The 24,561-nt window shown below is 47.1% G+C and overlaps 2 protein-coding genes across 25 annotated transcripts in view; one reads left to right on the top strand and one right to left on the bottom strand.

Annotated features, from left to right (window-relative positions):
• The window catches only part of Atp6v1c2 (ATPase H+ transporting V1 subunit C2), a 63,551-nt gene extending 57,523 nt beyond the window's left edge, over positions 1–6,028 (top strand). For 15 of the 24 annotated variants that reach the window (XM_087554015.1, XM_087554011.1, XM_087554024.1 and 12 more), the window contains 4 exons: positions 2,059–2,190; positions 2,988–3,085; positions 5,481–5,613; positions 5,782–6,008. In XM_087554015.1, coding sequence (XP_087410141.1) covers positions 2,059–2,190; positions 2,988–3,085; positions 5,481–5,613; positions 5,782–5,871 — 453 coding nt within the window. In that variant the 3' untranslated portion in view covers positions 5,872–6,008. 24 annotated transcript variants of the gene reach the window in all.
• A 321-nt stretch (positions 6,029–6,349) lies between these two features.
• Pdia6 (protein disulfide isomerase family A, member 6) lies at positions 6,350–23,598 on the bottom strand. The gene is given in 13 exon segments (NM_001004442.1): positions 6,350–6,783; positions 7,454–7,550; positions 9,147–9,305; positions 9,588–9,660; positions 9,764–9,848; positions 10,498–10,638; positions 11,303–11,417; positions 11,677–11,807; positions 13,042–13,148; positions 16,070–16,196; positions 16,606–16,663; positions 20,000–20,141; positions 23,547–23,598. Coding segments are annotated over 13 exon segments (1,338 nt in total). The 5' UTR covers positions 23,581–23,598; the 3' UTR covers positions 6,350–6,714.
• Between the last annotated feature and the right edge of the window lie 963 nt (positions 23,599–24,561).

The following is a 24,561-nucleotide window of genomic DNA, read 5'->3' as shown; positions in this document are numbered from 1 at the left end:
ACTCTGGCCAGGGGATCACCCTGGACTTTGCCACAGACCAGCCAGAGCAGGGGGCCCTAGGATGAAGCATCAGTGCCCAGGGTAGATAGTGCCACTGCCTCAGAGATCACACAGCCACTGGTTTCCTCATCCTGACTATAGACTTCAGGCTGCCCCTGGCGCCTGTACTTACCACCTATGTGCTCCCAGGAGCCTGGGTGCTTATCTGAGACATTGTGGCCACAGACACTTTGTGGAAATGTCAGCCTCTGTCACTGGGGCAAAACTGAGAGCTTTGTATTAAACTGGGAACCTGTAGCTCTGGGACTATCAGTCCAGTGCTCTACAAAAGTGTGTCCAAGGCTCTGGTGTCCTGCGATGGCAGGGCCTGGTTCAGTTCCGCACTCTCAGGGCACTTGTCTAGGTGGCCATTTTCTGGTTCCTTCCCAGCCTCTGCAGAGGGAGACTTCATCAGACTACATTCTAGTAGCACTTCAGCGATAGGTGGGAGGAGTGAGTAGAGTGTCCCTGAGTCCTCAGAGGAAAGCCGGTGTACCCACAGCTATAAGTGTGTCTGAGGACAGCAGAGCTGCTGTGCTGATGCAGTGCTTCCCATGTGGCTTGGCATTTGCCCCATGCCTCCTCACACATCGGGCAGATAGCTTGAGCATATCTAGGCTAACCTTGCTGAGTGAGAGGCTTTGTGAGTCCCCCCAAAATAGTTCTTGGAGTCCCACCTGCCTACTGTTTCCTTCTCAAACAGAAACTGCAGCTGGAGGTAGTTCACAGGAGACTTTATGTTGTTTTTCGTTTGTTTTTGAGAGAGGGTCTCATGTGACAACGGCTGGCCTCTCTAACTTGATATGTAACTGAGGATGGTGTTGAACTTCTGATTTTCTTGCTTCCACCTACAAAGTACTGAGATTATAAGCGTGGGATAGACAAGTATGACAACTTCACCTTCAGGCCCATGTGGATACACACACGCACGCACGCACACACACACACACATCCATGCATGTACACATACATGTCATGTGTATGCACTGAGCCCACACCCACAGTGGCCAGATCCAGAGTTAACTGGATCCTAGCCCAGACTCCTGAAGACAGAAGACATGGCCGGAGGCCTGGCCCCTGAGCTTCTGAGGGTACTCAGCTCCTTGGAGCAATGGCATAGACATGGCACATTCTGGCAGGAGTGGCTATCACCAATAAGAACAGAAGCCAGTGGTGCCCTTGCCTGACCTCAGCTTCCTGGAACCCTGTCCACCACAGCCTTGCCCTTAGGTGGAGCTTTTTTGATTGTTGCTCTCCTGATTGAGTCCCTGCAGTATCCCTGGATGGGGCCAGATTACAAGGATCCTGCCTATAGGTGAAGTAGGACATTTGTTACCCACCCTGTGTGTTTAAGTGACACAAGTGAAACTGCCACCTGCACCTCAGGGCTTAGATTGCCACTTGGTGGTGTCTTTACCCATAGACTTCTGTGGCCCCAACTGCCCCAGAGAACCTTCTAGAGTTTCCATGTATATGAGAAACAGAGTTCCTGGGAGACACTCAGAAACCACTGGTGAATGGAGCTTCAGGGAGGGCTAGTGAGAACCCCACCCCACCCCAGCACTCTGAGAATCTCTCTCACTTGGTCTGGCTGGGAGTGGATGAAGCCAAGAGTCCCAAATCCTTTAGTTACTGACCCACTGGAAGCTAGGGCTGGCTTGCTCTGGGAACACAGGTTGAACTGCAGGCAGGGTGATAAAGGGTGAAGTGGCCTGGCTGTGTTTTTCTAGTGTCCTGTATGCAATATGCCAAAATGTTCTATAAATGACAAAGATGAAGTTGTTCCTGAGTGTTATGAGGCCGGATAAATGAGCTCCCCAGGTCAGAATAGCTCAATAGTACATCCAGGCACTGTCTTTGCTGCGCTGGGGTCCTGATCCAAGCAGGCACCCCTGCCACACCCTTCTGTGAGCAGGGATTCCAGACCTTGCTTGCATATTATTCTCCGGGTCATGAGAATTATTTGTGTTCATGATACATGCTTGCTGAACGATTAATAAATCATTTCTGTACCTTTAGCAAACTTCCTGTGTTGCTCTTAAAAAGGGATCAGCCACCTACCGTGACCACAAGGTTAAGGTAACCCCGCTAGGTAACCCTACTAGGCCTACTGCGGGGCAGAACGACAGAGAGAGTGAGGGCGAGGGTGAGGTAAGCACCCCAGGAAACCCTGGGGGTTCCTGGCTCAATTCTCCCCCTAGCTGAGGCTCTTCTAAGGATCAAACCTATGCATTTGGTGTTGCTTCCTCTTGCTTGTGAGGGCTGGAACTGGAGCCTAGAATCCATGGACTTTCTGGAGCTGACTCTCTAGGCAGGGAACGGGGCTTGTCATCTGACAGGGAGCCTGTGCCCTGGCTGACGGTGGCTGGTGCTGGTGACTGGTGATGGGCAGGGCTCTGGCTGGAGGGTGGGTGGTTCGGTTGCTCAGCATCCCTCCTGATTGTCCTGCAGGGCCATCTCTGGCCTCGCCCGCAGTTAGAAACGTCAGGTGGGGCTGCCCCTAGGAGCAACCACATCAGGCTGTGCAGCAGCAGCAGCAGCAGCAGCAGCAGCAGCAGCAGCTGTGGCCTAGACAGGGCTCTTGCCCTGTCAGGTGCAACTCATGGGTGGTTGGGCTGGGCTCTGAGGACAGTATATTCTGATGAGGTGGGCTTCTTTACTGTTCAGTGTCAGACAAGAGCCTTCAGATGCCAGTGACAGGCTGGTCAAGAGCTACCTAGCTTCCCACTGCTGGTCTGAGGTGGCCTCTCGCATGTGCCAGTGGCTGTCCCTAGAGCTTCCCCAGTGTCCAGTGCCTGCATGCAGTGGTCCTGAGCCTCCCTAGGTTCTTCCAATCATCTCTGCTTCCGCTGGCTCCCGGGCCTTCCTCCTGGTCTCAGGGCTTGCTCTGTGTATAGCACTTATCAGTCGAGTGTCCAGAGGCTCATGCAGTTTTCCAATCTCTGCAGGGACCTCTGCTGCGCTGGCTCAAGGTGAACTTCAGCGAGGCCTTTATTGCCTGGATCCACATAAAGGCCCTGAGAGTGTTTGTGGAGTCTGTGCTCAGGTGCGTGGCAGGGATGCTGGGCTGGGTAGCATTGAGGGGTAAGCCCTGGAGGGGAAGCTCGGATGCTCTGCTCCCACCTCTCGTCCTCCTGCCCTTTGCTTTCCGTGGCTTTCCGTGGCTGCGTCTTAGCAACTGTCTCCATTCTGTCAAAGGAATCGCAGTTGGGCCACATGTGCTCTGCTCTTCAGGACTCACTCTCTCCTACCACTTATCCATGTGCTCTACCTGCCTCCCTCGCCTGTGTACTCCACACAGACCCTCTGTGCTATTGCAGGGCCGCAGTGGTTCCTAGAGACATTCCCAGGCTGCTTATTTCTCCACTCTCCAAGGGGAGTCTTCAAGGTAGCTCTCCACTAAAATAAGAAAGCTACACCCAAATAAACGCTTGTCTTAATTTCTATCATGTTGAAATAAAAGGAAGACAGAGCCACTGTGGAAAATGTGGAAGCCATAGGTTAGCGCAGGTGTGGATCCAAATCACCTGTCAGGGATGGAGTGTAGCTCAGTGGTTGGCAGAGTGCCAGCCTGGCATGCATGGAGCCCAGAATTCAGTCACCAGTGTCATAGAGCAAACCAAACCAAGCATATATAGCTTTAAGAACAACACATCTTAGTGTGTGCTTTTTTTTTTTTTTTTCTTTTTTTCGGAGCTGGGGACTGAACCCAGGGCCTTGCGCTTGCTAAGCAAGCGCTCTACCACTGAGCTAAATCCCCAACCCCCCAACCCTTTTTTTAAATGGTTTTTATGGTTCTGGTTCCCCCAGTTCAAGTATTTAGTGTTTAGACGTGTATCATTCTCAGTGTTTTCATGGAAAGGGGATCAAACAGCAAGTGCTTTTCAAGGAGGGCAATGGTTGAAGAATGAATGACACAGGACATTGGGTGTGCAGACTTGTGTTAAATCATAGTGGGATGGAGTGGTATTAGGGTATTGGGGAGCCTGCACCCAGAAGCAGCAAGACACCATCTAGTGCTGACCTCACTAGAGACAGCTTCTCTATGGAGAAGTCTAAGGGAGTATTTTGGCCTTGAGGACAGGCAATGGGAGAACTGGTCAGCCTGGCTGAAATCATGTCCTGGTGGGATGATGTTCCTCAGAGCTGTGACAGGAGGGTTGGCAGGTTGGATGTCACTGACAGAAAAGCCAAGAGAGCTGTAAGGACTTAGGAGGATGAGATGGCCCTGAAGCCAAATGTTGTACTCATGCTTGTAATCAGCCAAGGCAAGAAGATCATTTAATGTTTCTGGTCAACTTGGGCTGGAAGAGCAATCACTTGTCTGTAAACAATCAACTGGGCTGTCAGCACCTGGGATTTGTTATGATCAGCTGGCTGCCTTGAGGAAGGGCAGTCAGTACAAGGGGGCCTCTCTGGCCAACAAAAGCAGAAGCACCAGTGGCCCCTGCAGACATAGTGGGAAGAGCAGCATCCGTCATATCCCAGGAATATTTTGCCCACAACGAAGACTGGGAATGTTTAGGAACCAGGGAGGAATCCATGGACATGCTGATGCTATCCACAGATTTGCCCAACTCATTTCTACAGCACACTCTGGTTAGGAGATTCTGTGCGAGGTAAGAGCAGGCACCAAGGACACTCATCTGAGGCATAGCCTAGCACAGTCACACTGGCCAGGCATGCAAGTCGAACCTTGGATCGCTGATGCACTTGAATGCTATTCTGGAATAGTGGACACCCCAGCAGTGATTCTTGAGAAAATGATTCGTCAGATTTAAGCTCTTTGCTATGCACCCAAGAACTGAGCAAGAGGAATATACTTTAACAGGACTTTTGCTGTCTCCTTTAGTGGGAAATAACAAATAATGGAGACTTGTAAAGTTCAGACCCGCTGCAACTCAGGTACAGGTGGCTGGGGCCATGAGCTCTTGGTTCTTGTCATAGCTGTGACCTTCAGAAATGGTTTGTACAGTTCAGAGACCCTGATACAGTTAGTATCATTTCTAGCCTTTCGTTACCTGGCCTGATATATATATATATATATATATATATATATATATATATATATATATATATATATATATATATATATATATATATATATATATATATATATAGTTTTGCTTTTCTAAGTTGTGGTTACAGGCCATTCATTCATTTTTTAGGGTTTATTTTTATGAACGTGTGCGTGAATGTGTTGTGACACATATACAGGTGCTCAGAGGTCAGAGGCTGTAGGATTCCCTGGAGCTGGAGTTACAGGCTGTTGAGTCACTTGACATGGGTCCTGGGAACCGAGTTGGAGCCCTGTAGAACAAGCACTCAATCACTGAGCCATCTCTCCATCCAATGTCACTTGAGTTGCTCCTCGACTTTGGCCAGACCCTCTTGGCTGGTATTTACACTAAGCACCCAACCGGCCTGTCTTGTCTGAGCAGGTATGGACTTCCAGTGAACTTCCAGGCTGTGCTCCTGCAGCCCCATAAAAAGTCTGCCACCAAACGCCTGAGAGAGGTGCTCAATTCGGTCTTCCGGCACCTGGATGAAGTTGCTGCAGCAAGCATACTGGATGTAGGTATCATGGGGATGCAGATGCACCACCACCACAGGGTTGCATGGTGTCAGTTTTAAGCATGGGGATGTGTGTGGTGGCAGGGCAACTGCACAGGACAGATTGTATGCCCAGAGCCCAAAAGAGTTCCCTTAAAAACAAGAACCATCTTCGCTGCTGCTCTGCAGGCATCCGTGGAGATCCCTGGCCTGCAGCTCAGCAACCAGGACTATTTCCCCTACGTGTACTTCCACATCGACCTCAGCCTTCTTGACTAGCTGGCCAGCCTGCTTCACTCAAGCCTCAGACCTTGTCAGACAACTGAGTCCTGCCGGATTCTGACTCAGAAGATACTCACAGATATTAGTTAGAGTGTATTTATTTTTTTAAGATACAATAAAGTACTCAGTCCTGAGTCTTGTGTTCTAATGTTAACTCCAGACTTTCAAGTGCTTTATAACTTGGCAGCCCACTAGGGTTTTTAATGGGAGATAATGAGAACACACTGAAAACCCGAGCCTAACAGTCACCAGTGACACTGAAGACAGACTTTGGGGCATAAAATGCTGTTCTCACTTGGTACTAAGTTTCCTACACAGAACCACATCCTTGCCAAAAGGTCTGGTTTTCCACTTAAGAGACATTTCTACAGGGAGGTGGGGATGTAAGCCGTCAGGGCACAGGGCTAGTAGTCTTCAGCCTAAACCTCAGACTCTGGTTTTATGATGTGCTACTAATTCCATACATTTATCAGCATTGTCCAAAATATCATTTTATTCTTTAATGGAAAAAGCCATTAATATTCAAACAAAGGAATCACATTTTAAAAACCCTATACATACGAAACAGCTTCCAAGAACATTCAAGCAGCAGTCAGGAGGGAAAAATGTTTCAATAGCCCAATTTTCTTCAAAATATGCCAGAGAATACAATCCAATTCACTGCTACAATTCATAGAATTCTTCAGTGTTTTCTTGAGACGCTGAGGTTCACTGTTGGCAGTTTCCAGTGGCCGGCGAGTACTGCTCGGAAAGGCCAGCGCAGACAGCTGACCGGAAGAACTTCCTGCTGGAAAACTGCTCATTCCCAAGGAAAGACATTTGAAGGCCGGGCTGTGGCCCTCACAACTCGTCCTTCTCTAGGTCATCGAGCTCCACATCACTGAGGTCAATGTCGTCCTCCACAGGAAGCTAGGACACAGAACGACTGTTAAAGCCTCAGACGACTAAAGGTTTCAATAGAAAAGCAAATTCCAGAGGGGTTCCACATTCCAGCCTGGCTCTTGCACCAAACTCTAACCCCATGGAAATCCAGAGATCCAACCACCCGACTCCCACAGCTGACTGTACCTCACCTAGCTAGGCTTTCTGTTTAAAACAGGGCTTCATTCTTTAGCTCAGTCTAGTCTGGTCTCAAACTCATGGCAATCCTCCTGCCTCAGCCTCAAGTGGCATATGTGCAATTATAGACATAGAGCCAAGCTCACTTGACCTTTAAATTGTGATTTCTTAAAAATGTATGTGTCTTGCCTGCATGTATGTGTGTGCGCCACGTGCATTCGATGCCCTAGAAGGCTGGAAGAGCACACTGGGTCCCTGCCAGGTCTGAAGTCACACAGCGTTGTAAGCCATTACGTGGGTGCTGGGACTTGAATCCTGGTCCTATTGAAACAGTATCCAGGGTTCTTTAGTGCTAGGCCCCCTCTCTAGTTGTAAATTGTGGTCTTAGTAGAACACTCTTTCTCTAAAGGAAAGGTAAAACGCATGCTGACAATGCCCCAGGCAGGACAGGAGGAGCCTGATGGGGACTTGGTTGCCAGAGATGCACAAACTGGGGAGAAAGCCCCTCGAAGCCACTCACCTCGCCATCCTTGCCATCCCAGGGCTCCCTGGGAGTGATGTTAGGGAAGGAACCACCCCCTACGGGTGCTGTGGAGCCACGCCCGAAAGACAGTTCCCTTGGGAAGAAATACCAAACACGCATTTAGATGTAAACAATGAATGAGCAAGCCGTCAAAAGGAAATGCATCTTTAAAGAACAGAGGAATGGAGACATGGAGGCACTGCCCCTTGCTGTAGTATAACCTCCTGAAGAGCCTTTTCAACCACTGGTAACATCAGTCAGGAGCGACGTCTCAGGCCTCTCACTGATAAAGAAAGCACTGCTGCTAAGTTAGAGCCAAACCCCTGCACTGTGAAAGTGCATCGTAAGAGAACATGTTATCCAAGCTCATCCTTGGAAAGGCTGCCCATGACCCTTGTCTGTCAGCCCAAGTGCTGGAAGAGCGCATCTCCAGTGAGGTGAATGGTTTTAACCAACCTAGCCTGGTGCTAGGAGAATGTTGGTGCACAAAGCAGCTTAGCAGTGAGACCCAAAAGTCTATCCATAAAAAACTTATAATCTGGCTACTAGAAAACCAAAAATACTATCAGAATACACAGTCTGTCTAACCCACAAAAGTACAAGGTGACAGCAAGAAAGGAAGCCAAGAATTGAGGTGGCATCAACTGCCAAGGACAAAAAATTCAAGTGAGATTATTCTGTTTGCAGAAACTCCACCACCACCACCAACAACAAAAAGCAAAACTAGGAGCTGGAGAGATGGCTCAGTGGTTAAGAGCACTCTCTGCTCTTCCAGAGGATCAATTCCCAGCAACCACATGGTGGCTCACAACCATCTGTAATGAGATCTGATGCCCTCTTCTGGTGTGTCTGAAGACAGCTAACAAAACAAAACAAAGACCACACAAAAACAGACAAGCAATCGAAACCTTAAAACATTAACTTGGGTTCATTTATTACCATGTTTGAGGAAAGTATACACTCTCATTTCATGTTTTACTGATGTTAGAGGGCTTACAGGAAAGTTCTTAATGCAACATCCCTCAGTGTTGATAATCACAGTGTGGGGTCTTAAAAAGACCTCAGCGTGGCCCCTGGTCTGGCACACTATGGGACAGACAGTGTGTTTATGCTCAGTGTGGCCCCTGGTCCGGCACACCATGGGACAGTGTGTTTATGCACAGAGGCAGCCCTAACCTTCTCTGTCAGACAGAAGTTCAGAGCTCTCAAGTATCCTCTATGCCAGGCATCTTCCCCATGGCGGCCGAGAAATGAACAAGGAAGAAAGCAGGGACAGGGAAACCCAATCTCTTAGGGCAATGCTGTGCCTTGTATTTGCCCAAGAACTGATGGGGTGAGTCTGAGGAAGAGGTGAAGAGGGCAGACTGGAGAGCTAGCTCTGCAAACTGGCTTTGAATTAAAGAATCCATCATGTTAGCCCACACCAGGGGATCACATACAAATACCAAGTACATGGTGAGGGTGGGAATGGGCGAGACATGGCTGCCCTGAGCATGTCTAAGGCTTTGTGAGAGTTCCAGTGAGGCCGGGATAATGTGCAATAGGACAAACAGCCTCACCATGCACATGAACAACTGCCACAGGGAAGATTTAAAAGCTCAATTTTATAAACGTCCTCCCTGGCTTACACATGACAATGAAAACCAACAAAGCCCAACAGATAAAACAATAAACAACTGAAAAAAATTACCTGAGAAACTCATTGATGCCTTGTTCACTGAAAGAGCCTTTGAGAAGAGCAAACTTCATCTTGCGGGCATTGATGGCTGCCATGGCAGGGTACCCAAACCCTCCGATCCCTAGTGCGTTCTCCAGCTCATACTGGGCTCCAGCTTCCGTCCACAGCCACCTGGGAAAGCAGACTGGCTTTAGGGTAAGGATGCTTTTTGTACTAGACTAAAATACATTTTAACCTTTAGAAAGGAGTGTTGCATGGGGAGTGCTCGGATCCCACGAGAGTGTCCACTTGCATCTTCCTTCCCGTGTCACCTGAACTTAGTTACTGTGCGCACCCCGAGGCTCAGGACTGGTGAGCAACAAGCAGATAGACTCAGGCACAAGCTACAGCAGCACTCACAGCAGTCACGAGGCCTGCCCCATTCTCAGGGGTGAGCTGGGCCTCAGAACTCACCCCCACATTTTCTTCTTGTACTTGTCAGCCAGTTTCAGAAGAACTTCCAAGTAAGAGTTTCTACCTGTAGCTCCTGGGTTACAATAAAATATTTTGAAGGTGAAACAACATGAGTTCACTTAGGAAGAGCTTTAAGCAGCCGGCAGTGACAGCAATGAAAAAAAGCCTGTGCTCACCGGTGTCCAGGATGTGAGGCAGCACGGCCACCACACAGAGCTGGTGTTCCTCGCATGTCTTCTTGGCTATGTCTTCGTTGATTATCTGCACAGAAGACAACACAACTCTCAGACTCCTTCCACATGATGCCTCCTAGTACAGGCACGCCATCTAGAACCGGCTACAACACAGTGCCACTTCATTCCTATGCCACCTAGCAGTCTCTGTAATTACAGTGCTCTGTCCCAGCAGCCTGGCTTGCCACGGCTGAACACACGGCCCACACATCTGTGCACGGCTATTTACACAGTATGAGGCTCTTGGCTGTCTGCTTCTCCAAAAGTCTTTCCCCCTTTGGTGCTGCTGTAAGAACTGAAAACATCTGCATACACCAGGGCAGAGCGGCGGCCATACCACATGCTCCAACAGCTCAAGTATGACTGAATCCACACTTACTTTTAAGCAGCTTCAGTGAGCTTTAGCTCACAGTCTAAGTATTTTAATGCCAGAAAGTTATGAAAAGGAGTCAATTAAAAAAGGAGGAAAGGAGTCAATTACTGGGGGTACATGCTGATAATCTTAGGCCTTGTGGGACAGAAGCAGGAAGATTGCTGTGATTCAAGGCTAGCCTGGGCTACACAGTCAAACTGTCTAAAAAGTGAAGAGTTCCTTTGAGCAAGGGGTTCAGTGCTGCAGTGGCTGCAGTCAGCTGACCAAAGCGTCCTCACTGCTCGGGGGAAGGAAAATGCTCTACCTCGAGCAGCTCTGGGGGTGGCGCATTATCAGAGAACAAATCCAGGGCCCTTGACACTATGTCAGATCTCGTCCGTCCACCATCATAGTCCACAGGAGACTCGCCTTTCTGAAATATCTTGATTGTAGGGAATCCTTTAATCTATCAAAGTTCAACAATTAGAGTATTTAAATGAAAACTTAAAAAAAAAAAAAAAGCAACCCAAACCCCACAATCTTTATGCTTTCTAAAACCACTTCATAGATATTTCACTATTACAAAAGTATGCTCCAGCCAAGCAACATGACATCTGTAATTCCAGCTACTTGGGAAGCTAAAGCAAGGGCCACATGTTGGAGGCCACTCTGAGCAACTCAATGAAACCCTCCCTCAAAAACAAGTATGTGGGAATAGGGACCATAGCTCTGCGGTAGATCACTTTGCCCACCATGTCAGACATGGCTTATATCACCAAAAATGGGGGGGATCGCAGCTGGAAGCAGTCAGAGGTTTACTAACTGTGGTATTCAGGCGAACCCTGTTCAGGCTCTGCGTGTTTAATGATACAGTGTGTGTACTCCAGAGCAAGAGGACCAACTTTTCAGAGCCTTGTGAGTGAATCTGTCAAATCTAGGGCGTCGAATGCCAAGTGAGTGCTGGCGAATGAACTCACAAGTTCTGGGTTCTCGACTTGACAGGGAGGGACACAACTTCCTCACAAAACAGTTGAACATCTCCCTGCCTAATCTGAAGAGAGGCTAGGAGCCAAGTAGCTGTTGAAAATCTTGAGTATTTCTCAAAGTAAATGAGCTGTAGACACACTCACCCCATACCGGCTGGCCAGAACCTGATTCACGGTGGCATCTACGGCTGCCAATTTCACCTTTCCCTTCGTTTGCTCCTTTACCTCTGTGGCTGCAGCAGCCCATTCTGGCTCCAAGCTGTAGAGATAGTGAACTCATAGCAAGGTCCTTATCCTGAGCTGCACAGCCTAATCCATGTTTTATGTCACAAATCAAACACATCATGGTAGCTTCACCAAAGGGATGATGCTATCCCAAGTATGCTCTTCATACCAAGTCTGGACACGAGCCAGTCTCCTGGCCGTATCTGGAACAGTGCAGCTCTTACTGGAGAGCTCCACAGCCACACCGTGGGCAGGGCCGTGAGTGACCATACTACTCGGTAGAAGGCACTTACTTTTTGCAGTGTCCACACCATGGAGCATAAAACTCAACCATCCAAACGTCTTCACTGTCAAGGACATTCTTATCAAAGGTGTCATCCGTCAGCTCGACCACGTCCTTCTTACTTGAACTATCACCTCTGCCCTGTCATACAACATGACAAACATGAACACCTCTCCTACTACAAGTACAGACAAAACAGTCATTCCACAAGGTAAGCACGTTTTTTATTTGTTCACCAACAAACGGAAATCGTTGTTCAATATGATTGCACCGGAGGCTCGATAACAGTCTTAAACAGTTCCCGCTACATTTATACAACCTATGATCTGCATCTGCTATTTTCTGGAAGCTCAAGTATCCTACAGCAGGGATGAATGCAGACACCGACAGAGCATTCTGTGTGAACACAACTGTTTTTCTCGTGTTCGAGTCTCAAGGCCAGGTCACTGGAGATAGCTTCACCTCATGTTTCTCCTCCTCCCCAGGCTGTGCACATGACAGGCAAAAGCTCTGCCACGAACCTACACCCTCAGACCTCAGTCTTCTCCAGCTGAACCTATGGGACCGTCCGCTCTGCTGTGCTGTGTCTGTCACCCGGCTAACTGCCTTGGCAGGGGCAAGACAACAGGGTCACCACTGGATGGTGCTGAAACTGTCCCAAGCTAGTTTTTCTGGCCTCTTGAGGGAGTGGAGAGCCGTTTTATAAAGAACTTTAACACTGCACTTCTAAGGATGCATCAGCATCACAGACAAGCTTCATGCTTTATACGAAAGCATGAAAACAGCAACCCCTAGAACAGGAGAGTCTCTTTCTCTTTATCCTACAGAATGCCCCACGTGTTTCAGACTCCCTGCTACAGAGACAGGCCAGAGCTCCTGCAGAGGCAATCTGGAAAGTGAGTCGTGACTCTCCTCTTGGGACTGTGAAGGTCACGAGATCTCAGAGCCTGCTGCCGTTGGCCTGGAGCACCTTCACTCTCTGTAGTTCCAACTCTCCAATCCAGCCCAGGGCCCAGACACCTGCTTGGGAACCTCATTATCAGACTGTGGCAAGATGTTCTGGGGCTGACTAGGGATTGCCCTGTGACTGTATGGACGGCAATGAACAGGCTGGGTGGCTGATTTTTTTTTTCTCTGAGATCTGGTGAACCATTCTTAATAATATTTTAATAGAAAGTTTACCAATTTATAATATCAGGGGGAACTGGACAGGAACTGTTCACTCCTGCAATTCTAGAACGTGGGAGGTAAAAGTAGAATTAGGAGTTTCAGGTCATCCAAGGCTAGCCTAGGTTACACGACACCTTGTATAAGGAATATACACACATCCAGGCAGAAAGCAAGGCACATTGAAATTGGTATTGTACAGCCTTACCTGCTTTCCAGAACTGTACCCGCCACTTCGCCCACCAAGGCGATCCTTCACAAGCTGGCGCAAAGCACTGAGGGCGGCATCTACAATGGCTTCTCCAGTTCTGCCACCTGTGGGACAGCAAAAGACGGGGAGGTAAAGGCAGGCCACCTCAGGCTGGCTTCTGCACGAGCGCCCCTCTGAAGCCTTGAAGACTCGGAACTATACATCTGTCAGAGGCAACTGGTGGCAATTAGGTGTTGTACACACTCACTGCAGCGTGCTCTTTCCTTAGTTTACTGTTACTGACGTGAACGAGACCTTTCTGTTCTCTGTCTGGAAAACAACATCTTCTAATAAGAAAATGTCATGTTTACTGCACAGACTGCACAGACACAGAAGAGAAGCTGAGATTCTAGACAGAAAAATGGGGAAAATTCCCAAATACATGGCGGGGGGAAGGCAACAACCCTTTTTCTAAGACATGAAGAGTAGACAGAAATGTGTAGGAAGAGTAGAACAGGAGACATCTCTGAAGCCAAGTCATGAGAAAACTTTCAAGGCCTCTCTTCTTTTTTGCTTCCAGTTTAGCTGGCTGTTAAGAGCAACTCAATCCTAAGTGACAACCTCATTAAAACTCAGTAAGTAGCTAGGGCTACATGGAACCCTAACTCAAAAACAACAACAACAACAACAACAACAACAACAACAACAACAACAAACAAAAAACCAAAACCAAAACAAAACCCGAAAAACAAAAAAAAGAAACCAAACCAAACCAAACCTCAACCATACAAGAATGCAGTAAGTATGGAAGTCTGCCCAAAACTACAGATGTAAGACCCCAGGGCTGGTAAAGACCCCAGGGCTGCTAACTGGCCCAGAGGAGCAAGGGCAATGCATGCCTTGAAGCCATCTTCAAAGGCCCAGGTCTAATGGATTTTCCAACATCACATTAGAAGGAAAACACCTCAGGAGCCACCCTGATCCACAGTTCCCATCTTCTATGGTTTACTTAACCACAGTCCAAGAATATGGTTTGTCTATGGTTTCAAGTGAGACCAGTCACTGACTTTTATTGCTCTATTTTACTGTTATTGCTGTTAATCTCCTACTGCCTAATTTATGGATAGGAAAAGTCTACACAGACTTTCTGTGGTCAGGCATCTACTAGGAGTCTTATACCAAGTGTACAGAGGAAGCACTCACAGGAAGTGCTCAGCTAACTGAAGGGCCAGTATGAGAGCAGTCTTGCACTCTGACTGCACAGCTCTATGTCCCAGCCAGTCCTTGTCCCACCTTTTGTACAGAATATACCGAAGCAGAGCTCATCTAGGGAAAGAGGGTTTCCCACTGTGCACTAGTATAGACCTGATTTTCCTATAACGGGCCACATGCATGCAAGTACTCTCCAGCTTTGAGGACACACTACCTCCTGCTGCCACTCAGCCCTGCTGTTCTGCGCAAAAGCAACCTTGCAAATCCACAAAGCTCCAGGTACAGCCAGGTCCCAAACACCTTATCAAGGGCAGATGAGATGGCTCAGCAGGTAAAGGTGCTTGGCACCAAGTCTGACAAGCTGAGTTTAATTTCTGAGACCTGCATGATAGGTGAGAACTCTTGAAACTGGTCCTATGACCTTCATGTGAGCACTGAAGTCCATAAACGCCACCAATGAATACAAGCAACAAAACAACCTCATTTACAAGTAAATATGGCAGTAGAAGAATGCTCTAAGCATTCTATTTTTGTCAAACGGCAAAACTATAACCAATTATCACCCCAAAGAAAAAAGACAGGATGTTTACTCTGGAAAACAACATTTCATTATTTCACGCTCTTTGCAGTTTGGGCATCTAGAAGAAATGATGCACCCAAAGCATTATCTCCAAGGATTCTACCTCCCAAGTATGGAGATTTACCAAGCAGACTGGTACCTGTTCCCAGGTATGAGTCTTCCATCCTTGGCAGGTACTATTTTTTTAATTTATTTATCTTATGTATGTGACTACACTGTCACTGTCTTCAGACGCACCAGAAGAGGGCATCAGATCCCATAACAAATGGCTGTGAGCCACCATGTGGTTGCTGGGAACTGAACTCAGGACCTCTGGAAGAGCAGTCAGTGCTCTTAACCACTGAGCCATCTCTCCAGCCCTGCATGTACTATTTTAATTATACTTCTGGTAGCCTGGAGCAGGCTTTACCACTCTGTTTACAGAAAAAAGAAGCAAGGCAGAGCAGTAAGTGCTGTGTGGACCAGAGGCCTAAGCACGGAGAGGTAGGGCAGTCATGGCAGTTTGCTGCCTTGAGTTTACTTCAGATTTCATAACCTTCAGCCTTCCCCAGCCTGTGTTTAACTGTGATTCTCTTACTCAGCCCACAAGCCCCCAAATCTGCCATAAAGATTATGCAATACTTTCATTAGGACCACAATTTGCTCCAATCCAACAATTCTGATTAGACATTGTGTGGATGTACCTAATGACAAATGGAGGACCTTGCATGTCTGAGCACAGCTTACCACTCAGCCACCACAGTCCCGAGATGCTTCAGGAAGAGCAGTGTGACTAAAACAACATTTATTCCCCAGAGTTCAGGGCCAGCACTCTCCTTGGTTGCCTCTGTGACTCCTAACAGACATTCATAAATTTGCATCTCTAGAACAGGGAGAATTGAGTACCTATTGCCAATAGATTTTGACACTAATAATAGTTTCGTAGTCAACTGCACATGCACATAAGGCATACAGATTATGGGACAAACCATGCATGTTTTGCCAGACCCTAGCCTTACAGTAAAGGGAGGAAAACGGATCTTCATCAAATATTAAACAGCTGTAATGAAAAAGGCAGGGAGGTAAAAAGGTGTGGGTCTCCACTACCCTAAATAAGTCAAGCACACATACCTTACCTACAAGTTAATGCTTAAAACATGGAGGAGGTACTAAGTTCTATGCAATTACAGAATCAATGTTAAGATACTGCAGGAGCCTGGCTAACTGTTTCAGAAGGTAATGCCTACAGGGGAATGGAGTGGGAAGAATCCTTACCCTGGTAATCTTCTGGTTTGTTTTTGTTAGCTCCAAATATCTTGATGGTAGGAAATCCCTGGACACCATACTGACCTCCCAGGGACTGATGTTTATCTGCATTGACTGCACCGACTTTAACAACATCCTGAAATAATACAGAAAGGTCACCTCCTTTTCCTGTTACTACAACCTCATCAGATTCAAGTATACAGGTAAAGAAGGGCTGAGTACAGTTGTAAGGACCCCTGCAGACTTTGGCCTTGACAACTAGGAGAGAAGGGCAAGTCTAGTCAGGAGAGAAACTGTGGAGGACAGGGCACAAAGCCTTCAGAACCTGCATGGCTAAGATAACTACATAATTTAGTTTGGATACAGAGAGGAGAAAGCCAGACAACTGGAGCAGTAGCATCTGCCCCACACCCTTCCCCAGCATGGTGTCAGGCAACACCACCAGCATTCAGGATTTTGATTATGCAAATTACCTTCCCAAGGTAAACTAAACCACCTCCAAATTTGAACACACACAGGTGAGAGAGACCCTCTCAGAGACTCACTTTCAGTGCACTTGCTGCTTTCTTCCACTCTGGTGTTAACCTTTGGCAATGACCACACCTTTAAAGATAAAACACAAACACAATGACAGTTAAACCCTTTGTTTTGGCCTTTAGCTCTTAAAACAGCTGCCAGGGTCTTCCCAAGAGGATGCCCTGGGCTGGAAGCCTGCAAGGAAGACAAGTACAAGGTACCCAATGACTGGACACAGGACACTGGCTTTTCATCAACCTAATAAAAGCTCTAGTAAGCCATAACCATTAAGCAGAGTCCATCTCTTGTCCACTACCTGGGACAGGCCTATTAGAACACAGGGGAAAGGCCTTTGTTTTGTAGGCACTGACTGTGAACAACTACCAAACAGAACTCACTGTAAGCCAGGCGTCAGGCAGGGTGGCACACCAGTCATGCTGGCATTGAAGTGGCAGAGGCAGGAGGACCTCTTCAAGGCTAAGCATACTATATGACAGCCAGAAACTCACTTCTATTATTCAATGACGCCATGGGCAACTGTGCTGTTCATTCTCACTGCTGTATAATGCCCACTGTATGCAGACAGTATCGTTTATCTATAGGCAATACGGTGCATATTCTAAAAAGGTTTTACTAGTCTCTTCTACCTTCACTTTCGCAAAGGACATCACTGGACCTATGTAAGATCACTTTGGGGCAATCCCCTGAACTGGTGCTTCGACATGCTTACTTATGCTTTGTTGTTTGGGTGAGACACTTGCAATCCAGAAGTCAAATTTCCATAAGGCTTACTTAGCCAAGACTACATAAAAAGGAATCTGTTTTTGCTAAGTTGTAATAGAAAACGTAGGAGTTCTTTCTAGTATAAATGTAAACATCCCACAGTTGATGAAATTACTACTTAATGGCTGCCATGAATAAAAACCACAGCTATTCTTATCATAAACAATAACAATTGCTGCAGACATTCTAATATTATCATACAGACAACTTTAGAACTACATCGTGTTAGACTTACTGGCATCTGTTACTCTAGAAGAGAAGTGCAAGTGAAGTGTCCATCATGCTGAAATTGTAATTTCTGATGTAGCTCAGGGCCTAGTGTGAGCAAGGCCTTGGTTCTCTTCCTAACACTGCAAAGAGTGAAATCAAGCAAAACCACCAAATAGGAAACCTTCTGAGCACTTTGGGCTTTCAATTTTAGATTACAGTTGTTCAGTGGTAAAATCTGTCTAAATATTTCAAAATTTGGGAAGCTCCCAACACCTTTGGCCCCAGGCATTCTGGACAGGAGATCAATATGCACTCTATCATGTATGCTGTCTCTCCATTCTTTCTTTCTTTTTCGAGTCTCATATGGTCCCGAGGTTGATGCTGAACTTTTGATTCCCTTGCCTAAACCTCCCAAGTGTTTTGCTTTGTTTTTTAAATTCTTTTTTAAGAAAAGGCTTTGCTGTGTAGCCCTGGAACTACTTACAGTGCTCCCACCTCAGCTTCCAGAGAGCTAGAACTAACGGTGCCTGACTCTAATGCTCTGCTCAATGTCTAAAGCCTTTACTCTGTGAAAGAAGCACTATGATGATAAGAATGCAAACATAAAAAGGCTGAAGTGACTGTTCTAACTAGACATTTCTTACTTAGAATACTATGCATAAACTGCCAGCATAATCATTACCCACCACACCCAGAACCTTCAAAATCATACCATCAGGTAAAGTTTCCCAGGAAAACTGCACTGCAGCTCTCAGAAACAAATCAACTACCCACAACATGAGGGATAAGAAGCTGAATGTGAAAAACATCTCATAGAGCCAACTATCAACAGCCTATACAAGTAGTTATCTGCCTGTACTAATATAGATGGCTACCACGGAAACCAACAACTGGATTTAAAAGCCTAAGTACCTTTATAAGATAGTCAAAGCATTAAAAAAAGAGCCAAATTTGCAATATGTTGGCATGAATGTCTGACACCACACCTCCACTTTCTACGCTGGCCCTTAAATAATCTGCTGGGAGGCACTGCTAAGTTTCTAGAGCTATTTTAGAAACCACCACAGAACCTTCAACAGGCACATCCCAAAATACACCCACTCGGGGTTGGGGATTTAGCTCAGCGGTAGAGCGCTTGCCTAGCGAGCACAAGGCCTTGGGTTCGGTCCCCAGCTCTGAAAAAAAGAAAAAAGAAAAAAAAAATACACCCACTCAGGACTTCACAATTCACTGGTAAGATTTTCATGTGAGCCCAGGTCATGTAGCACAGGTCTGTGATGCCAGCAATTTGGGAGGTTGAGGGAAAGGAACAAGTTCAAGGGTTCCCCGAGATTTGGAAGTGAGTTCAAGGCCAGCCTAGGCAACCTGGTAAGAACCTGCCTTGAAATTAAACAAAATCCATGTCATATGCTGTGGTGGTTCTAATGAGATACTCCTCCCCTAGTTTCTGGCACTAAAATACTCCGTTCACAGTAGGTGACGCTGTTTGGACAGGCTTAGGAGGTGCAGCCTTGAGGAAGTGTATCACTGGGGCAGGCTTTGAAAGTTTAGACCATCTCTAGTTGGCTCTCTGTTGCTCTAGTACCATGCCTTTTCTGTGCTGCCTCTAACCCTCTGGAGCTATAAGTCTACACAAATTCCTTATTTTAAAAGCTGGTTGGTCATGGTGTTTTACCACAGCAATAAAAAAGTAACTAAGAACATCACTTTCCAAAGCTTACAAGATGCTGTTCACTTTTGGGAATCCAAGCCCCTGTGTTACCTCATTTTCAGAGGCATGCAGTTTACAGACTAACTTCTCTCAGGGGTCTTACAGTCTGTTCCTTTACAACTACAACCCTGAGCATTTCATAGTTTCCACTCATCATTTCATCAAGTGCTTTAACTAGTAAATAATGCAACAGTTTACTATGCATGGAAACATTGTATGTTTACAGACTGTGTATGCAGAAAGCCCCAGGTCTCCTTCCACCAAGTGGGTCCCAAGGAGTAAAATCAGGCCACCAAGCACGGCAGCACCTTACCCACTCAGACCCCTTCCCAGACCACCCACAACTGACTCAGTCTCCATGGCTTCCAAGAGACCTGGCATGTGCAGGGCTGTCTCCTATTCTCTGTTTCCTCACTACTTGGATATAGTGGTATAGACCTGTAATCTCAGTTCTCAGGAACATGTAGTAAGTTCTAGGCCAGCCTGGGATACATAGTGGAGTTCCAGACCAACCTAGACTACACAGAACACCTGCACTCATGTGCAGGACTGGTAGTGCACACCTTCAATCCTAGCACTCTGGAGGCAGAGATAGGCAGATCTCAGCAAGTTCAAGGCCAGCCTGGTCTACAGAGTGAGTTCCAGGTCAGCCACAGTTAGTGATCCTGTCTCAAAACAAAATAAGTCTTTAAAAAGCGTAACTATTTTATAATACGTACCATGGTGCATAAAATTCTACAAGCCACAGACTATCACTCTGAATAACTTCTCTGTTGAAATTTGATGGCGTTAACTCGATGACATCATCACTGGAGGAATAGAGAGCACTGACCGCTAGAAAGAAGGTACAGCTCACCAGACCTGGACAAATGACAGAAAGGCAGCAGTGATGGCACAGTCCACAGCACAGGGATCTCCCCAACCAAAGCCCGCACAGAAGGATGGCCAGCCCTGCCTCCCGCTCTTCTGTTCTTCCCATTGCAGTGCTGAGCATGATGGGCATGGAGCTCAAGACCACGGCAGTTGCTGCTTCTAGTTCCAAGTGAAATCACTTGGTTCTTCGCAGCTAGCTAGAATCTAGGCATCATCCTGTTTTTAAATAAGCAAACACAGGAAGAAAATGCCTATGTATACTCAATGCAAATACATCAAGTGGCAGAGCAACTCTCTAACTTGTTTCCAAGATGTTGATTCAGTATGTCTTGGCATGAGTAAACAGATACATTAGTCAAGAACACTGTATCTGATGGAAACCACTCCCCCCCCCCCTTTTGTTTTAAAGATGTGAAAGCCGGGTTGATGGCTCAGTGAGTAAGAGCACTTGCTAGGCAAGCATTAGCATCCATGTATCCTTAGTGTCCACGTAGAGCTGAGCATGGCTTGTATGTCTGTAATACCACTGTGGAGGAGGAGAGAGGCAGAGGTGGGAGGATCATGAAAGTCTGCTGGCCAACCAACAGAGTTGAAAGGTGAGCTTTTAGTTCAGTTACAGACCCTCTCTCGAGGGAATAAGGTAGATAGAGGAAGGCACTCAGCATGCCCCTTTGGTCTCTGCAGGTTCAGGCATGGGTGTATACAGCTCTACACTCAGAGAATATGCCATATACGCCCACCCACATTACATACAAATACAAAGACGTAACAGAAGGGAACTACTGAGAAAGGGAAATGGGACCAGAGAGACAATGGGTAACGAGTTGTGTGTAGTAAATATAGTCAAAGTACACCATGTACATGTATGAAAATGTCACAAGGAAATCTACCATTCTGTACAGTGAGCATATGCTACTACAAACGTCTAAGAAGTATGCTGCATTTGAATTGAACACCTAGCTTATACCCAGAAGGCAAAGCAGGGAAGGCCGAAGCTGCCACGGCATTTAATGGCAACGTTGTCTGTGAGCACCTGAGCTAATGTGATAGTGAAAATAGCCAGGAGCCGAGGGCAGAGGATTGGAGAAGTGGAGGGAATAAGTCTAGAGAACAGACAACTGCTTAAATGAGTTTCATTATGAAGACTGGGAAGAGCATGAGCTGTGTGGGGTGGAGGGAGCATCTCCTAGAGATGCGAGTGGTTGTGTGGATATGTATGCACAGTGGGAGAGGCTGAGGACACGGAGGATCTGAGCAAACAGCTCCGAGTCAGGAGCTCGGCAAGGCTTCCATCTACTTCACTAGGTGGGACAGGATGAGTATGTTTAGATGCTGGCTCAGCCAGTGGGGCTGTCCCCTCAAACTACTCTCCCTCATGAGAGCCACTGGCCACATGTGGCCACCCCAAACCGAGAGCTTCTCCAATGGTAAGGACTCATATTGGTTCCAAAGACTTGAAGAAAAACAAAAACAATTTTATTAATATTTTCATACCAATTATGCCCTGAAATCATGATGGTTAAGTACACGAGTGTGGCTTAAAGAAAGGATGTGTGCAAAGAAGCATGGAGACTCGCACCACTGTGTCAAAGCCACAAAGAGGGACAGCTAGCTTATCATTTGGGGGATATAATCCAATGGAGTTGCCATCATAAATGCAGTTACTATGTAAGCTTAATTCAAAGCACTGTTATCTGTTCTGCTTTGCCTTTTTATTTGTGGCTCCTACAAAACTTAGGACATTGCAGAGTTTGCCTTGTATTTCTATTGGGTGGTGCTGCTCAGTAAAAGGAATAACAGAGATTGTCTCTGGAGTGCTGGGATTAAAGACATGTGCTACTACACCCAGTAGGTTCCTCTGGTTTATGAAACTGTTACGAATTCATACTTGCTCAATACACTTGAGTCTTATGAAGATTCAAAGGTGGGTAAAAAGTTATGGAGACTTTGTAAGTAAAGTCATTATGGACTAGCACCTCCCATGTAACTTTGTGCAACCTACCTGACTGATGGCCATCCTAACTTTTAAGGTGTTTGCATCTTAGACCTTTGACAGAGTGTTTTTATTGGGTAGCCATCTGTTAAGGGAAGCTCTTGAGAGAACTAGGAAAAGTGTAGGATGTCTACACTTACCACAATATCTAGGAAAACAATTGTCCAGGGAAGAGAGAGGCCTTCCTGAGGCATGGAGCCTCCCTCCATCCCTGTGGATGCCTGCAGAGACCATGCATGCTCTCCTGCTGCCCTAATGGCCAAGAGAAGCAGAACCACCCAGTCTGCCTAAGTCTACCAAGCGATGGCTCTAAGATGACTTAACAGGGTTAGGAAGACTCAAATACACTGCTCTTTGCACTTGCTCCCCAAGGAACAATCCCACCCCCATCCCCAGGGGGTGAGTGATTTATTATGGCTGAATAGGTCAATGCTGACCCATCAAATCCTGCTTCTAAAATTCACATGGCCACTCTACACATTGATAATGAGCACTACTGGGGGAAAAAAAAGAACTCCCAGGGTCCACAATCTATGCGTGCAGATGGTTTTGCCATCTGTGGCTTCCCATTCAATCTCTGTAGCAGTTAAGGGTGTTATAAATTCACACCAGTAACATTTCTGCCTGGCACCCGGCCACAGCAGGGTGGCCAAAAAAAAAAGCTCCCTACCTTATTAAAATAATGAGTTAATTGATAGAATCACTCTTTCATAGCCACTCATTTGAAAACTAAAGATTAAACCTTTCCCTCTCATCTGCTCTCTACAGTAACCCAGAAAGTAGTATTTTTCTTGCTTACTCTCTTTAAATATGTACTACAGGTCACGGGGTGAACACGGTTGAAAAAAAACTGGCAGAGAGGTGAGAAAATATGCTGCGGGTCTCAACTAGTAAACGGAGGGAGGAGGAGTGAAGGGACCACCTCCCTCTCCTACTTTTTAGCCAGGATCGGCTGAGTTAACTAATGTCAGAAACTATAGGCCCACTTGTGAGGCAAGCCGGGAAATAAAGGGATCCTCAAATTCGCCCACCGAATCGCTAAACATCATTCTGGACAACTGGGTGGACGTTCAATAGCATCTGAAGTGCTCAGGAGATGTGAGGCCTCCCTCAGAGGGCACTGCCCACTTCTAAGACACCTTCAGGACCGGCCTCTGCTATTCGCCCTAAAAGTGAAGGCTGAGCTGGAACGGTGGCGGAGCGCACTCGAGGGGAGCAGAGGCTGCAAGTCTCCGACTCCCCGGGGCCTCCTCTAGAGGGCCGGACCTGGCCTCTTCCACCTAGCTCGCCGCCAAGTCCCTAAGCTGGTCCGGCATCCCGCTCCTCCACTCGAGTCTGCTTCCCGGCCCTGGCCCCTCAGGCCACCTCCGCCCGGCTTCTTACTGCAGGCCCGCACTTACCGAGCACTAGTCGAGCCATGCTGATCACCCGCATTCTGCCCGAGCCGCCGCCGCCTCGGCTCTGCCGCGCCCACGTCCCGCCCTCTGCTTCTAGCGGGCGGTGCGCCGGCGCGCGGAGGCGGGCCGGAAGGGCTCGCCACGCCGTGGCCGCCGTTCATTGGTCTCTGTGGATTTCGCTCATGTGCACGGCCAATTGAAAGTGGCCGGGTAGAGGTTACCGGTTTGTTTTTTTTTTTTCTGTGGGGGCGGGGGTGAGCTGTGGAACGGGGCGGAGCGGGGCAGGGCGAGGATGGGCGGGAATGAAGGGGCGGGGTCAGAGGACCTCCGACCTTGTCCCTGTGGGGTACCCCTTGTTCCCCTAATTTTTTTCTGGGTTAGCTGAAAAAACTCAGAGCTAAGGGGTCTTCACTTCTTCCAGACCCTCATTCCCTTTTCCAGCCCTTATACCTTGAACCTGTCTCTCTATGTCGGGAGAATACCAGGTCTTCAGTGTGTTTGAGACTTATTTATTCTTTCATACGTGGACTCAATATTCAGTGAAAATCATTTGCCAAACTTATTCTGTACATATCATCATAACAAACTTCTTTATTTTGTTAAATTTACTGCAAAGCATTGGTCACTCATGTGACCCCTAGACCCTCAGAGTTTAAACTTCAGGATTAACATCCTTCTTGGCTCTGGGGATGAGTTCTAAAATGTATTGCTTTGCAATATTTACAAAGGCGTTTAAAACTAATAGAGTAAGAAGCAATCGAAAAATAATGGCAGGGCATGTCTCTCTGTTGGTGTGAGTGCTTGACTAACATGCATAAAGCCCTGGGTTGGATCCCTGGCACCACAGGAACACAGTATGGTGACTATGCTGGCTAGTTTTCCAGCAACTTGGCTCAAGCTAGAGGGAACCTCAGTTGAGGAAGAGAAAGTGCTTCTACATGATCCAACAGTACAGCATTTTCTCAATTAGTGATTGATAGGGGAGGGCTCAGTCCATTGTGGGTGGTATCATCCCTGG

Source organism: Rattus norvegicus, chromosome 6, assembly GCF_021556685.1.
Source record: "Rattus norvegicus strain SHRSP/BbbUtx chromosome 6, alternate assembly SHRSP_T2T, whole genome shotgun sequence".
Lineage (NCBI taxonomy): Eukaryota > Metazoa > Chordata > Mammalia > Rodentia > Muridae > Rattus > Rattus norvegicus.
This window is presented reverse-complemented; position numbering and strand designations above follow the sequence as displayed.